The 14,886-nt window shown below is 43.2% G+C and overlaps 2 protein-coding genes across 2 annotated transcripts in view; both read right to left on the reverse strand.

Moving 5' to 3' along the window:
* The window catches only part of LOC308145875 (voltage-gated delayed rectifier potassium channel KCNH4-like), a gene marked incomplete at both ends in the record, with an annotated part of 36,392 nt that extends 33,669 nt beyond the window's left edge, over positions 1-2,723 (reverse strand). The window contains one exon of the mRNA XM_080517466.1: positions 2,648-2,723. Within this exon, the coding sequence (XP_080373592.1) occupies positions 2,648-2,723 (76 nt within the window). The remainder of the gene's footprint in view (positions 1-2,647) is intronic.
* Positions 2,724-8,366: 5,643 nt separating this feature from the next.
* ghdc (GH3 domain containing) lies at positions 8,367-14,627 on the reverse strand. Its single transcript, XM_080516656.1, has 11 exons — positions 14,434-14,627; positions 13,956-14,246; positions 13,176-13,372; positions 12,869-13,063; positions 12,649-12,768; positions 11,580-11,877; positions 11,011-11,200; positions 10,570-10,641; positions 10,222-10,355; positions 8,933-9,021; positions 8,367-8,817 (listed from the first exon to the last, which is right to left on the reverse strand). Exons 1-11 carry the CDS (start codon positions 14,516-14,518, stop codon positions 8,596-8,598), a joined length of 1,893 nt encoding a protein of 630 aa, XP_080372782.1. The 5' UTR covers positions 14,519-14,627; the 3' UTR covers positions 8,367-8,595.
* Between the last annotated feature and the right edge of the window lie 259 nt (positions 14,628-14,886).

Below are 14,886 nucleotides of genomic sequence, written 5' to 3' on the forward strand. Positions count from 1 at the left end.
TTCTTTTTTAACTTAATAGGAACTACTACAAAATCCACTGGACACTATCCAGTTGCTGTTGGTGTTACCCGGCAACCACCATTGATTTTCTCCAGCTATCAAGGCTAGCTATCAATGCAGGCTAACAAGGGGCTAACTGTATTTTGTTGATAAGTTGCTGCTGGCCATAGCGACCCTTGCACCGGTGTGTGTGATGGTGCAAATTACTCAGCCTGGCCAACACACAACCAAGACTTGACTGTTACAATAACTTTCCCTGTTTATGCAGCCCACACGCTCTGTGCTGTGGCAAAATGTTCAGGATGTCGGAAAGCTGGCGAACAAATTGTTGGTATTCCCCCTTTGGCAGATGGTAATTACTGCAAACAAGCATGTTGAAGTCTAAAAACTCCCACAAAGATGAGTTCACTCTTTTAATGCCATCATTGGACACTTGACTGGTGGAAACCCTTCCCAGGAGATGTTTGGAGTCGTAATGCGGGATTGAACCTCAGCTGCTCGTGCTATTGAGATATCATTATTTAATACCATAAATAGCATTTATATAACCTGGGAAACTAGAAACTGTTTGGAAAAATCAGTCCAGTCAAGGTATATTTTGTGTTATGAACATTGTTCTATTTCTATTCTGCAATGCAGATTATATAATGTCAATTCAATATTATTGTGATCAAAAATAAATAAATAAGTGTTGGTTATCGAAAGTTATCCTTTTTCAAACAAGCTAAACTAAAAACCCTTTTGAAATGATGTGTTTTCGATGATATGCAATATATGCTACTCAACTATGCATTCGAGGTTTTGGCACAGAATGCCTTGTCTGTGTCTGCTATTAATGCACAACATCCAAGCCTCTCTAAAACCTCGTCATTATGCATTTTAGTACAGATTTGCTTCAAAAAATGTGATTTTTGTTTGTGCTCTGTACCAGAGTGTGAGCTTTTAAGCAAGCTGGAGTGACATGAACCCTACTTGACAAAACCAGTGCACTTAACTGTGAAAACATGAGTTTAATAACAATGGAACGTTTTTGTGTCACCACCACAAATCTGGCCGGTGAACTTCTGACATCCACAAGTGAGGTTAAAAAAAAAATAAAAAATCCACTTCATTTATTACTCAAGAACCAAACACTTAACAGTAAAAAAAAAAAAAAAAGGAAAAGCACCTCTTGCTACGGCACTTTGAGGTGAAGAGAGACGGCAGCTGTGTGACCCACAAGGCCACTTTTCTTTCCTCAAAGATTCTCTTCTGAAACAAGAGACCAGCTGCTTTCAAAAAGTCTTTGACTGGAAGGAAGTTCAAGTGTTTTCTCTCTCTAACGGCCCATCCTTTCCTCAAAGGCCAAAGTGTTCAAGCATCATCCATGTCAAGTGAGCAGGACCCCGTCTCTGGGGCAACAGGAAGGAAGATATTTGGAGCCGTGGGCACTCTGCCGCAACGTCAAGGAGCCACGGCCCTATGGAAGCTGTGAGAGTGCAAAGATACTGTGGAACTAACATGCTGTTGTTGAATTTCTCTCTTAGCTTTTCATATGGGGGGGGGGGGGGGGGGCGCTTACAATAAGTGCTGCAGGACTAAAACAACACAAAATGTTGAAAGGGAAAGACTCCTGTGGTACTCCAGCTCTCACAGCAGCAACATTTGGTGAGGCAGGTGATGCAGTTTTTTTTTAATTGTTTGCATTTCCATTGATAAAAAAAACCCAATCTGTTTATCTCTGAAAGAGCCCCTGTTACAGACTTGAAACAACAATGTGCCTGGAAGGGAAATGTATTCTACGAGGTCAGAGAGGCGGTTCAACCAGAGAGCACACCCCTCTGGAGTTGGGAGGGAGTCCATTTTTTTTTTTTTTTTCTTTTTCTTAGCTCAAGGACGAGGACCCTTCAGCAGTGCAGATGTAACATCCAGGGCACAACCTGGTGGACCAGCTGACCTGTGCAGTGCCCACATTATCTCCAGACTCAGTTCTCATCTTCACAGCACACAATGTGTGACAACTGGAAGCGAGAACAATTCCTGACAGATGAGATCCTCCAGCACCTCATTAGGAAGCCCAGCTCACAGATTAGAGCTATAATTGCAGACGCCATACATCAGTTCCACAGTAATGTCGCTCATTTCACTGTGCTAATTCTCCCTAAGTGGAACCGAGAACCCGGCTCGCCGCTCATTCAGGCTGCCGCAACCAGCCGAGGGAGGACCGGCTGAATCGACTCGCGAGCAAACACAGACATCCCCGCGGCATTTGTTCACGAGGAGTTGGAGCCTCCCCGGGGGGGGCCCACAAGGTACAAAACAAGAGACACAAGCCGAGCGGCAGTGACGGCGCTGCCCAGCGGCAACTCTGAAGTCAAATGTGTGAATGTGTCAATGATTTGTGAAGGTGAATTTGATGCGTGTGTGTCCCTGTTAAAGTGCAAATAAAACTTTTTTTTTTTCTGCCAGTGGAAGGAGATGCAGGTTCAGTTAGTCAGGCAGTGGTGCTCTGAGAATATGAGAAACTTGCTCTCATGACACCAAAGCAGGGAAGGAAATTAAATACAGATTTTTTTTTTTAGGTAGTGGAATAAATATGCAATGTGCCTCACATTTTACTTGTTTACTAAAGCAACAAAATGTTTGTGGGTGATTGCACTGTACTCACGGGTGCCATCGAAGCGTGTGGCGATGGTGTCCAGGAAGGTGTTCTGCGGGGCCAGGAGGCCCTTCATCACCGGCATCTTGACCCAGATGTGGGGCGTCCAACAGCTGGCCGGAGGTCACACCATCCCACAGGCACAGTGGGTCGTTTCCAGGAGGTCTCAGCGGCCGCGGGACACTCTGGGGGTGACAGTCCGCCGCCCGTCGCGGGGACACACATCTACAGTGAAAGCAGCCACCTTTCTCCCGAGTGTTGCTCTCGCCCGGGAAGACAATAGTGCCGCCTGGCAGGACTGAAATAGCTCGCTCCCAACAACGCGGAGATCGGGGAGCAGCCTAGATAAGGAAGAAAATTAAGAGTAGCGATCACAAGCAGCTGCTCCGTCGCCGAGGTAGAGATCAAGTCCAGATGACGCCGAGATCCAAAGAGCTTCAGATCAGTCAGCCCAGCTGTTGCTTGTCTGCACCCCTCGGCCGTGGGGCTTCGTCTCGCAGTGATGTGAAGGAAGTTATCTGTTAAGTCCACTGTGCTTCTGATTCATAGTAAAAGCCACACAGCGGGATGAAAAAGACTGAGCATGTCTCTACACCACATCTCATCCCTTAGCTCATTGATCTGCCAGGTTGCTGTGGCACAGTAGTTACATCTTCTTGAGCTTTCTCTCCATCTCTCTCTCTCTCTCTCGCTCGCTCTCTCCCTCGCTCCCGCTCCCATCCACTCCTCTTTGTATCCCAGCCAATGAGATGCTGGCATCCTCTGTGGGGACCTGTTTTCATCTGTGGTGGAGGTTTACAGCGAGAGAGAGCGAGGGAAGGGAGAGGTGGAGGAGGAGCGGAGAGAGGATGCTTTTGGAGCGTCTGACAGCACCATTACACCCCACAGTGCTGCTATCAGCACATGGCTTTGTGTGCATGTCTGCAAATCAGGGAAAGATGGATTACCTGCATGTCGGTCAACGAAGACCATTGTATTCAAGTGGTCTCTGTGCTATTGTGCCATTTTGTTAGAAGCGAAGAGGGGACATTGTCAAAGCGGTGGGAAATAATTAATTTTTGCTTTACACATTTGAGAGTTTCCAAATGAAGCGGCTGCACGAGCCATGACAACTGCAGCCATCCAACGTAACCTACATTTTCCGTGCATACATCTTCTATAAAGCTTTATCTTGCGGATGCAAGCTGACGATAGGCGAGGACACCTGGGACAAGTCTCTAGTTCCTGGAGTAATGTTTATAAAAAAAAAAAAAAAAAAAAAAAATCTGTTCTGAAAAGAGCTGGTCACCGATGCCCTATCAGCCCCTACAATATTCTCATGAGAGAATTAAGGCTCCGGGATAAATGCGGCTAAGAGCGGATTACAAGGATAAGCCCGGAGATGTTTTTCATGAGGACTTGATGCTAAAACACAGCAAACTTATCTCACTTTAACCCAAGCAAACAGCAAGACGTAGCCAGCTCAGGAAATACAATTAGACAGTTCAGGCGCGTCACAGAAGAACACGTATCATATCTTCTCTATATTTAAAGAATTTCATCAGGGATCTCAAAGAAAGATGACCCCCCTACCCATTAATTAAATTAATGCATTTGCAATTAAATATTAAAGTGTGTGAACTATATTAAGAAACCTGATATTGGACTATTTGGCAGGGGTGATCTACCCTTTTGTCTTTGTATTTCAATGAACTAAGTTTGAGTAACAAATAAAAGCAGGCATATATTTATATTTATATAGCCGTTACAGTTGAATTTTTGCAGTTTGGAGGAAGTTTAAGAAAATACGCAGAACCCTGAGCTCACTCGGTCATATTTTCGAAAGCAGGTAGCGAGAGGGTTGCGGATGTCGTCGGGGTCTTTGGATTAGTCGAGGTGTTACTCAAGTGCGAAGCAGCAATTGTTCTTATTTTGTCACAATGATTTATGCCGAGCCGGAGGATGAAACTCACAATTACATGGAGACGCCCAGAAGCAGAATGAAACCCTTGAAGAAATCCTCTCGCAGCAATATATCATCATGAAATGTTTCACACCTTTCGGCACCGAGTACTACATATTCCAATTAGCAGTCAGGACAATTTCCTTCGCTGCCACGGAAAACCTTATGGGCGTGTGAATTGGAACCAGCTATCAAATAATAAATAAAAAATTCAGTTTGCGCAATATATTCCCCATCAAAATGAATTGAACGCAGCTTTATACAAACCCGGAGTGAAGTCAACAGAAATGATGAGAAAAGAAACAGAAATCCACAAGTTTCTTGTGAGGGTGTTTGGTAAGCTTGGGAGGCTTTGGGCAGATTCAGCAGCTGCGTGGGTGTTTCCTCAAGCCAGACGTGTCTAATCTTTATTCTGGAAAAACAACTGTAATATCTGTTCTGATCTTGACCAACAAGTGCAGGCAATCACATGCAGCCACCGTTATTTAGACTGGATGGCCTGGAAATATTTTGGGAGGTAATTAAACACAAATACAGTCAAAATGCACCTGTTGTCTTTTTAGTTTTTGTTTAACAAGATCCATGATACAGAATTGCTGATTTGAACAGAAAAAGAAAAATCCAGAGTAGAACACTCATTAACACACCATCAGTAAGAAAACACTGGATAGGAAATGTGATTAAAACATAGTATTAAATCAACTGGAGGGAAGCTGCAGTTCGAGCAGAAAAACAAAACAAAAAAAAAAGGCAGTGAAAGTAAAAGCCAGGCTCGCAGACGGTTTGGAGTATCGTTTCCTCTCTCGGATCCTTTTCAAGCCCTGGCAGCCATTCACCGCGCTCCATTTTTCATGGCCTCTCATTGTCCTTTCTTCTTGTAGTTCATCCGTCTCTACGTGTCACTAATAAAGGAGCTAATCCATTAAACATGCCCACTATCTACTCTGCAGTATAACCTAGCAGGGTGACGCACAGGTGTCCAGGTGACTCTATAACCCCACTACATTCCCCACCATTCTGTTATGCTCTTTAAACTCCTTTGTAGCTGGTATCTCCAAAATGCGCTAATTTTCTCGGTCAACTCGATGGTAAAACTGCTATTTATGCTTGTTTTAAAAACAAAAGATCTGTTGTTTTCCATATTAGAAGATAAATGAAAATCCACTAATCCCTACTTGGGACTACTGGGCAGATAAGCTGTACATCATTCACTGAACATCATCTCAGTTAAACAGATCCTCCTCTCGTCCGCAGGCCCATTGAGAAATCTGGTGTGTCGCTCTCTAATCGTGGTTGTTTACACTGAATCAACTTGCGGGCGAGCAGATGTGCGCGCACAGATCCCCGAGTGTTTGTGTGCCTGTAAAATCCACCCGGCACGTGACGGCGGCATACAGAAGGATAGCGGCATCGTCCATCTCAACGCCAACTGCAAACACGAGACAGTCTGTGACGACTGATCAGACACGGGAGGGTGCCACGAGTTCCGCTGCTCCGCCATGTTAACCTGCTATAGAAGTAAAACAATCCCTCCGAATTCGAGACCATCACAAATGCAGAATGTCACAGTTTAAGAAAGACTGCAAGTGATTGGATCAAAATGACACAGTGGGCGTAGAAGAGAGGACATGTCTGTCATACTGGTTTCTCTTAATAGCACCTTGTAAGATAAAGTAGAATTTCAAATTCTGCTTTTTATATATGAAGCTGTTGGTGCCATTTGTCAAATACGCTGCTTGTAGTAAGTGGAATGCGAGGAGAATGAGCCTGTAGCCAGGGTTCACTCGTCATCCTGGACCATTTCCTTAGTTCAGCTTCTATAAGTTTATACTTTTGAGAGACTTTCGACTCTCTTCACCCACACACACATTTAATTGTCAGCACATTATGTCAATACATTTGTCCCCTGTGGTCTAGAATCTTTACTTTCTAGTCTAAAGCATGACAAAATGGGTATAAGTGGTCAGTTATGAGACTGTGGATCATTCTGAGAGTCAACGACCAACATAATTCTCTCTGAGCAAACACTTCTTTACTGCACATTTTGATTCAGGAGAGGTTGAACTATTTCTAAAAGTCCTTTGTGCTGTATATATTTGTCAGCGTGGCAGAAGCCTATTTAACCTTTTTTAGCTTCGATTTGGACGGAAATCACATTGTGCAGCCAAAATAAAGTGAGAACAGTGTCAAACCTCGACCGATATGGGGCGTTACTAAAAATATTAGCCCACTTTGTGAACGGAGAGGCAGACGGGAGAAAAAGCATGCCATGCAACTCTAAACAGAGAGGGAGCTGTATGTGAGACTGTAGTCTTTTCTTTTGTCAGAGCTCAATGTTTCAAATACACGAGCCTGAGAAATGTAAAAAAAAAAGCACTATTGACATCCAAAACAAAAAAAAACTGTCTATAAAATGTATTTTGTGCAATGGCTTTTAATTAATGGGCATTTATTCAAACAACATAAAGAGAATACGTGCACTACTACAGCTTAGACATCTTGCTTACCGGTGCAGCTCCCCCTAGTGGCCACATTAAAGTATTGCGCACTAAAAGACGAGGGCAGTACACAAACTATGCAAATGGGGGAAGATATTGAAAGCCTCGTTCTCACAGGAATCCCCAAGCAAAGCCCACAGACTGTTATAAATCTTACCAACCATCAGCTCTCGGCACTCAAAGTAACCTGAACCTGGAGGATCGCTGCTGGAAATCCAGGAGGGAGAACTTGCTGAGATGAAGCAATTCTGGAAAGACAGCCGTAATGAGCAAGAGGGAAACTCACAATAACTTGGCAGTCAAAACCTCTTTTGCATCTTGTGACAGTGACTTCATGTCTATACTATTAAATACAGCTTATAGGTAAGAGCAGGCTCAGGTTATGGTTTCCTTTCTTTTTCACTAATCTTACATGTTTCTCCACTGGAGTCGGGGCACATCCTTTCTGTACCTTCCTGCAGGAAATCAAACATTGGAATTGAACGCCATCTGTGATTCATACATACCTCAGGTTTGCAGCATGTAGAGGACCTTGATACTTGTTTTCTTTATCTTTTGGACTCTTAAAACCTCCAGGTTGAAAGCTGCCACCTGTGAATCTGGATCGGCTGGAAATGTCTTCCACTGTCGCCTGGCTCCATATTGGATTGTTGGATTTTTCCAACCATATTTGAGTGTAAATACAAGAAAATGGGAGACAAACCCTAATTGAAGAGCCTGATGTCACACGATGAACGATAAGCTGTTATCATTATGCTCACCAACATGTAATAAGACGCCCCCGGAGGATGCACAGACAAAGAGAACACAATGCCACAATGTGCGAAAAACCATTTTGCTGCTTGTCTGATAATTTCTATTTTCATATTAAAGCGTCTGGGGCTGAATTGGAGAGTAAATAAATCCAGGTTATTTTCCCTCACAGTTTCACTGCGGCCTCACTTTACTCACAGGAGATGCTTATTTTTAGATGAAACTCTTTCCGATTGTTGCTGTAATCATCACAGGTGATCGCCCCTATGGGACAGAGAGAGACTACTAATGCCAGATGGTGTTCACAGAAAAGACTATTTTGTGAATCAGCAGCAATAAAAAAAATAAAATAAAAAAATTCAAACACAAGCGTCATGAATGCAAATAATTGTTTTGTTTCTTAATCATAAAAATATTCAAACAATGTTTCCGGCCGAATATCACCTGAGAAATTAGAAAGCATCAAGATGTAAAAGATAAAGAAATGACTTTACATTCTGGGTTTTTTTTTTTTTTTTTTTTTTATGGTTTTAGTTGTTCTGCAAACATTTAGAAACACAAACAACGATCCTTCGTTTATACGCACAATCATAAATAAGGCCAAACGATAAAACAGCAACATGTATATTTTTAAGTCAATAATTCACATATCTATTATTCTGTTCGTTCTTAAAAAGGTCCAAAGGCACAAGTCGCGATCATTTCAAATCCAACACGCTTCCTTATTCCTCCGATTCGAGTCCAAAAAAAACCGGCGCCGCATCTCAAGAGACAGTTTTCCCCAGAAGAAAGTCGGCGTATTCTTTCCTGCGCAGCACACGGTGCATTTTGAAAGTGTTGGTTGAGGTGTTGGAGACGGCCATCATCTGCTTACGGAGCTCCTGGAAAGCTCCTTCCGCCACCAGCTGCACCCTCATGGGTCCGATGCTGCCTTTGATACGGTACGACTTGTAGACGGCCGAGTCCTGCTGCAGACACGCGTCCAGCTGGCGGCGAGAGAAGGAGACGGCAGGGAGACAGAGTGGCTGACTGGGTTTGATTCACGAGAAAAATACTTGAGATGGGGAAAAAAAATCTTAATATCAGCAGCTGTTTTCTTACTTTATAACGTTGTTCCTCGGATAGTTTCCTCACGCCTTTCAGCTCGACGAACACCTGGTAATGAGGGTCCGACCCGCCGCTGGAGTCTCCTGAAAACACAGTAAACACAGTTAGAAGTCATTCGAGTTTATAAACAGAATCTGTTTATGGGGGATTCTCACTTAACTAAACATGTTTATGTTTTCTATCAAGAGAATTAAGTGTCTTTTGTTTTTTTTGATAATTTAAATTTTCATCATTATTTAATAAACTATAATGCAAATTCTCATTAACGAAATGTGTCCAGATTCATCTGGAGTCTTATTGTGTAGAAATGTCTGGATTTATGATTAAAAGTCACATTTAAACCTTTAACAAAATAGATTGTTATCAAAAATAGTTTTGTCCGACACTTATTTTCCACATTACTGTAATCTGATTACTTTGTCCTGTAATATCTGCAGCGTGTCTAAACTGACTGACTCTTCCCATAATGCATTGTGAATTTTTTTTTTATATTATTATTTGAAGGTCACTTGGACAGCCTTCATGAGAATAACCATTATAGAGTCACATAAGAACAAACTAACTATTTAATTAGATTTAATTAGAAGATTTAGCTCACTCTAAAATAATGCAAATGAGTTTGGGAATTAATTGAAAGTCACTTTTAGGTTTTCCTCAGATGAAGTTAAAAAAAAAGACCTAATTATTATCAATGTGATTTGAAAAGACTGAGAAGCATTGAAGATTCAATACAAGTACATTTATTTTTTTATATATAAAAAAAACCAGTTCAGATTCCAAATCCAACTTATTGAATTTTAAGGAAATTACCTTGATATTTAAAACCCCATTTCTCATTCTACTATTCTCATATTTTTCGAAACTTTGCTCATGTTGAAGTTTTGTTTGGTTCATTAATGGAAGGATGGAAGCAGATCCTTTTTGCTGTCGGATCGTTACGATTGTCAAACCGAATGTTTTCTGATCAAATTTAAATAATTGTATCTTTGCATTTTTGGTGGCTAACATTGCATCATGAGATTGTAAATAAATTAGAAGACATCCACCTCATTAATAAAGTACTTTCTATTCTATATGGTTGATTCCCAGAGACAAAGAGCGATTTCCTAATCAGAACTTTTTCCTATAAAAGTGACGCGTCGCTTGGTGTTTAACGTTTAAAACCTTGGACAATGAAGGAGAAAGAACTCTTTTGCTTGTTCCTTGTCTCGAGCTAAACGTGTTGATACGGTGACGGAGAAACTGAAACGACGAGACTCCAGGATGTGAGCAACGCATCTTACCCATGATGCCGCTCTCGGCACAGCAGTAATCCACCAGCTGAGCTCCGGGCCACTGAGCCACGGCTTTCTTCAAAACCTCCAGGAACAGGGCCTCAGACACTTTCTCCCCACGAACGTTCAGCATCTGACCCCGTCTGGCATGAGGAGATGAGTAGGTACACGTTGTTTTCGTTTTATTCATTTGGTGATAAAAATCAAAAAATGTCACAGTTCAGAATGTTTGCTTCCCCCCTATTTTTAAACAAATGGCAAAAATATTACAATCAAACTTGAGATTAATTTCTGATAATATACATTTTCCCGACATGCTCTTGTGTATAAACGTCACACAGTTCAATCACACCCTACCTGTACTGAAACTCCACAATGGGACACTGGTGATGGAATCCAACGATTTTCACGACGTCCCCGATGCGATATCTACGACGGAGCAAAGCGTCAAGCGAATGTTGGTTAGTTCGATCCGAGGTGAAGTTTTAATTGCGTATCACATCGCTCGATGGAGCGGCGGCGCAAATGGAGATTGAAGACTGAGTGCAGTCAAGTGAAACCACATCACAACACCAGTGACACAAAGCAATTATGGAGCCTTGTGTTTTGTTTTGTTTTGTTTGTCTAAGGTTGAGGGAAATCCGCTTGCTATGCAATTACCCTCCGACTGAACCACCGTTGGACCACGGAGGCCATACACAATGAAACTGAAAAACTGGAGAACCTCTCCCGAAAGACTCGGTCGAAGCTCTCTCCTGCCAATTCTGTTAAATATACGCTCGGTTTTTCGGTTCTGACCTGAACAGCCCTGAAGCGTTGGTGACGACCAGCTCGTAGCTTTCTCCCTCCCTCACCTCCTCCATCAGCAGGGTGCGAGGCGCCGCCTCCTCCAGGCTGCTCTCGGGAAGGAACTCGCAGAACATGGATCGAGGACAGAGCAGGTAATGTCTGCTTTGCTGCCGAGGCCACAGGTTCACCCCGATCAGACCTGCACACACAAACATGGAGACAAAAAAACAAAACAAACAAAAACCATCATCATAAATCTGGCTAATTTTACTAAGTTTTGTTGATATATTCTTAAGACGTGCCTTTTTTTTGTCGATCGATTATTTTACAGGTGCGTCTATAAAAAAACTAAGCAAAAGTAAACTATTTTGTTATTTAGTCAATTACGCCTCAAAAGTAAAAAAAACTGTTACAGCTTGAAATAAATCAAGATTTGTGTAATAAATGTAAAAACATGTGAACTCAACTAACTAACTTACATCGCAATTACATTTCCGGCACACACCTGCGGATAAAACGTTTGATTTCAGCCGTTATAATCGTTATGACAAAAAATGGTGTTCGGTCCTGCTTCTTGCCTTCAGTCGCAGCGTAGAAGGGTGAATAGAACGGCACGCCCTCGCAGTAGTTCTCCCTCAACATTTCCCCGTAGATCTGATTGGAGCCCGAGTCCACCGCCAGCACCAAGTGGAGGTGAGGCCAGAGGCGCCTGGCAATCCCCCTGAAGCCGTCCTGGAAGTGGGCCAGCAGCTGAGCTGCCCTCTCGGGGTCGGGCTTCATTAGAGCTTCCAGTTTGGTCCTCACTTCAGGCTGCAGACTCAGAGCGCTGCTGACTTTTCCTTGTTCGATGTCCTCGACCAGCTCCTGCCAACGCTCCTGTGGGACATTGAGCATATCGGGAAGAAATTACTTCCCCGTTACTTTATTCATGGAGCACATGGCAAGCCTTTTTTTTTTCTTTCTTTTCTCCAACTGATGAGATCTTGACACTTGACTTGAGAGGTCATACTACTTTACAAGAAAATGTCCCAGTGAGACAGAAACAAAGGCTTGTGTGAAGGATCCAGAATTAAAAGACCGATTAAAGAGCGTCTCTTTAAATTTCCCACCTTAAAGACTATAGATGACGGTGTGCAGAAATATTTCAGAATTTTTTATTTTTTTTTTATTTCAACTGATTCATCTTTCTCATTAGTAAGAAGTGCTACCAAATTCTAAAAAAGAAAAGAAGAAAACTTTCCCTCAGGGATCTATATAGAATTTCTATTCAATAAAATGTCCTCTCGGGGATTAATAAAGTATGATTAGTTTATGGCACTATATACTTTTCTTTCTACGGCTGCTTACACTATTAATGTAAACGCTTAATCTTAGTAGTTCTGTGAGATAAATACAATGTTATACCCCTTAAAATCAAGAGAACTTCATGATTCTACCCCCCCCCCCCCCCCCCCGATTGCAAATTTAAAGTCACAAAGTTTATAAAACTTCCAAATTAATAATCTTGCAAAACATACATTTTACAATAAGTACACAAGGAAAAAATGTTGAATTTACCACCGTCTGTGACTGACATAATGTTAATATTACTAGAAATGTTAAGGAAGTAAAAGTTGATTTGTAAAATGATTTCAAGGGGAAAAGTACCTGTAGAGCACTGAAAGCATAGAAAACCGTGGAAGCGAAGTTGGACTCCAGTGTTCCCACACTGGGATCCTTGAGAGCAAACAGAAGATGCAGGTACAGCGTGTCCTTCTCACTGGGAACCTGCAGCACAAGGAGAACAATGTACGAAAGCCTAAAACAGCAGAGGTGCGTAAATCAGGCGACTCTCTGGCCGAAGGCGTTGCGACGTCGTCACTCGCACCTCGAAGGCAGCAGCTGGAGTTGTGTAGAGGTTCAACATGTGGCGGGACGATGCCGGCGTGGACGAGTTCGGTCCGATGGGAATGCCGGCCTCCGACTGGCGAAAGGTCGGCGTGTAAAACAACTTGGTGGTGCGCTGAAGGTTATCGGTGTCTGGGAAAGCCTGTCGCATCGCATCTAAACACACGGCCACCCCCTGGTAGAAACAAAACAAGGCAGATGAGCAACATGTACGGCTTACAAAATGCTACGAGCATCGGAGAGAAAATAAAAAATTAAATAAAATGATGCCGGGTGAGCCGCTTCACCTGCAGGAAGAACTCCGAGTTGGTGTCTTTGGTGCTGAGCAGCATGGCGCTGGGGCCCGACGTGCCAGAGGTCATGGCCAGGATGAGTGGCTTCTCAGCAATGACGACGTTCTCCTCACCGGCTGCGATCCGGCTGATGAGCGCTCGATAGTGCTCGTATGAGGTGATGGGATGACGGGTACGGAAACCCTCGACGTCTGAAAGAGTTGCATTGACGCCATTTGAGACCGAAAAGTGGATCGATCTGCATCAAATCCACTTCCCATGATCATATTTCACCCCTAACTTTGTTTATAATTATTTATAAATGCAAATCAGCGACATATTACTCGTTCCACCATTGGCTTCACGCATTTCTATATGGAGTTTGCATGTTTTTCTTGTGCTTTTGGGCACATTCAATAATGGTGCATATGATGTAACTGTGTGACTCCAATGTTGCCTGTAGGTGTGAATGTCAGGCTCTTCTTTTTTAAACGAATACATTGAATTGTTTACAAATTGCCAACATGTCCTGTTTCTCCAGACTTCACTTAATCCACCAAACCTGCACACATGCATCTATTCAATGCAACTGGGATAACAGGTTTGCAGCTCTATTCAGATGAACGAATACATTTAAAATCCAATAACCAAGATAAAGAAAAGTGGTGCATCTGTTTCCTGTCCATACGTAACGTTACGTCACAGCACACGTGCAGACAAACCTGCATCACTGTTGTTTTTTCTCTGCAATATGTCCTGTTTTGCACATGAAGAACACTGTCCAATGCTGCTCACCTTTCACTGAGCTGAAGTCGTATTGTTTCCCATAGCACGTGTTGGCGTTTTTCCTCAGTCTTCTCAGTAAAGTCTCCTCCTGGGCTCGCTTCACCTTCACAGTATCCGCCTCCAGTGTCCTCCTCTGTCGTCTTCCCAGCCAGCCCACCGCCTTCACCGCCACGAACTGGCTGAGAAGACTCCCGAAGGACCGGTTGTCTCCTCGCCTCATGGAGCTCATGCTCCTCCACATGAGAGCCACCCCGGCCAGGGAGCACAGCCCCACGGCGGCGGGCAGCGCGGGCGGCATGGCTGCACAGACGGAGCCCGGGTTACAAAACGATCACACGCGCAAGGGGGTCGGTGTGCCGTGTGGGGGCGCTGTCAGCCAACGTTATACATCCCTACTACACGTCCAGTCATGATTCCACAGTGAAAAATAAAAACAGCAGCACACAGCTGGACCGGACGTGTCCTCCATTAAGAGCAGCCCACTCACCTGGACGGAGCACAGCCACTGCCACTGCCGCGGACAAAACAGCCACACACAGCGGGACTGCGAGACGAAGCCGTGACAAATCCATCAGGAACAAACTGGGAAAAACCTCGGTTTGTTGTTGCTCCGGGGGTTTGTTAAACTCCTGACATTCTGGCTGACTTCATGACTAAAACCAAAACTTTCTCCTCAGCTGCTGCTGTCTCCTCCACTTCCGTGTTTGGATCATTGTGGGTCGCTGATTGGCTGACTGAGTGATGACGTAATACAATAATACAATGAATATCAACATAGCAAACCACGCAATATTATTTTATAAAATATATTTATCTTTTTTAAATATATATCTTTTTGTTTTACTACCCTCGTTCTACTCTACTGTACTATAATAGTTTGCATCAAAATCATTTCATTGTCAACATATTTGTGTTTTCGTTCAGACAAGGCAAGACGACT

The sequence above is a fragment of the Blennius ocellaris genome, assembly GCF_963422515.1.
Source record: "Blennius ocellaris genome assembly, chromosome: 21".
Classification (NCBI taxonomy): domain Eukaryota; kingdom Metazoa; phylum Chordata; class Actinopteri; order Blenniiformes; family Blenniidae; genus Blennius; species Blennius ocellaris.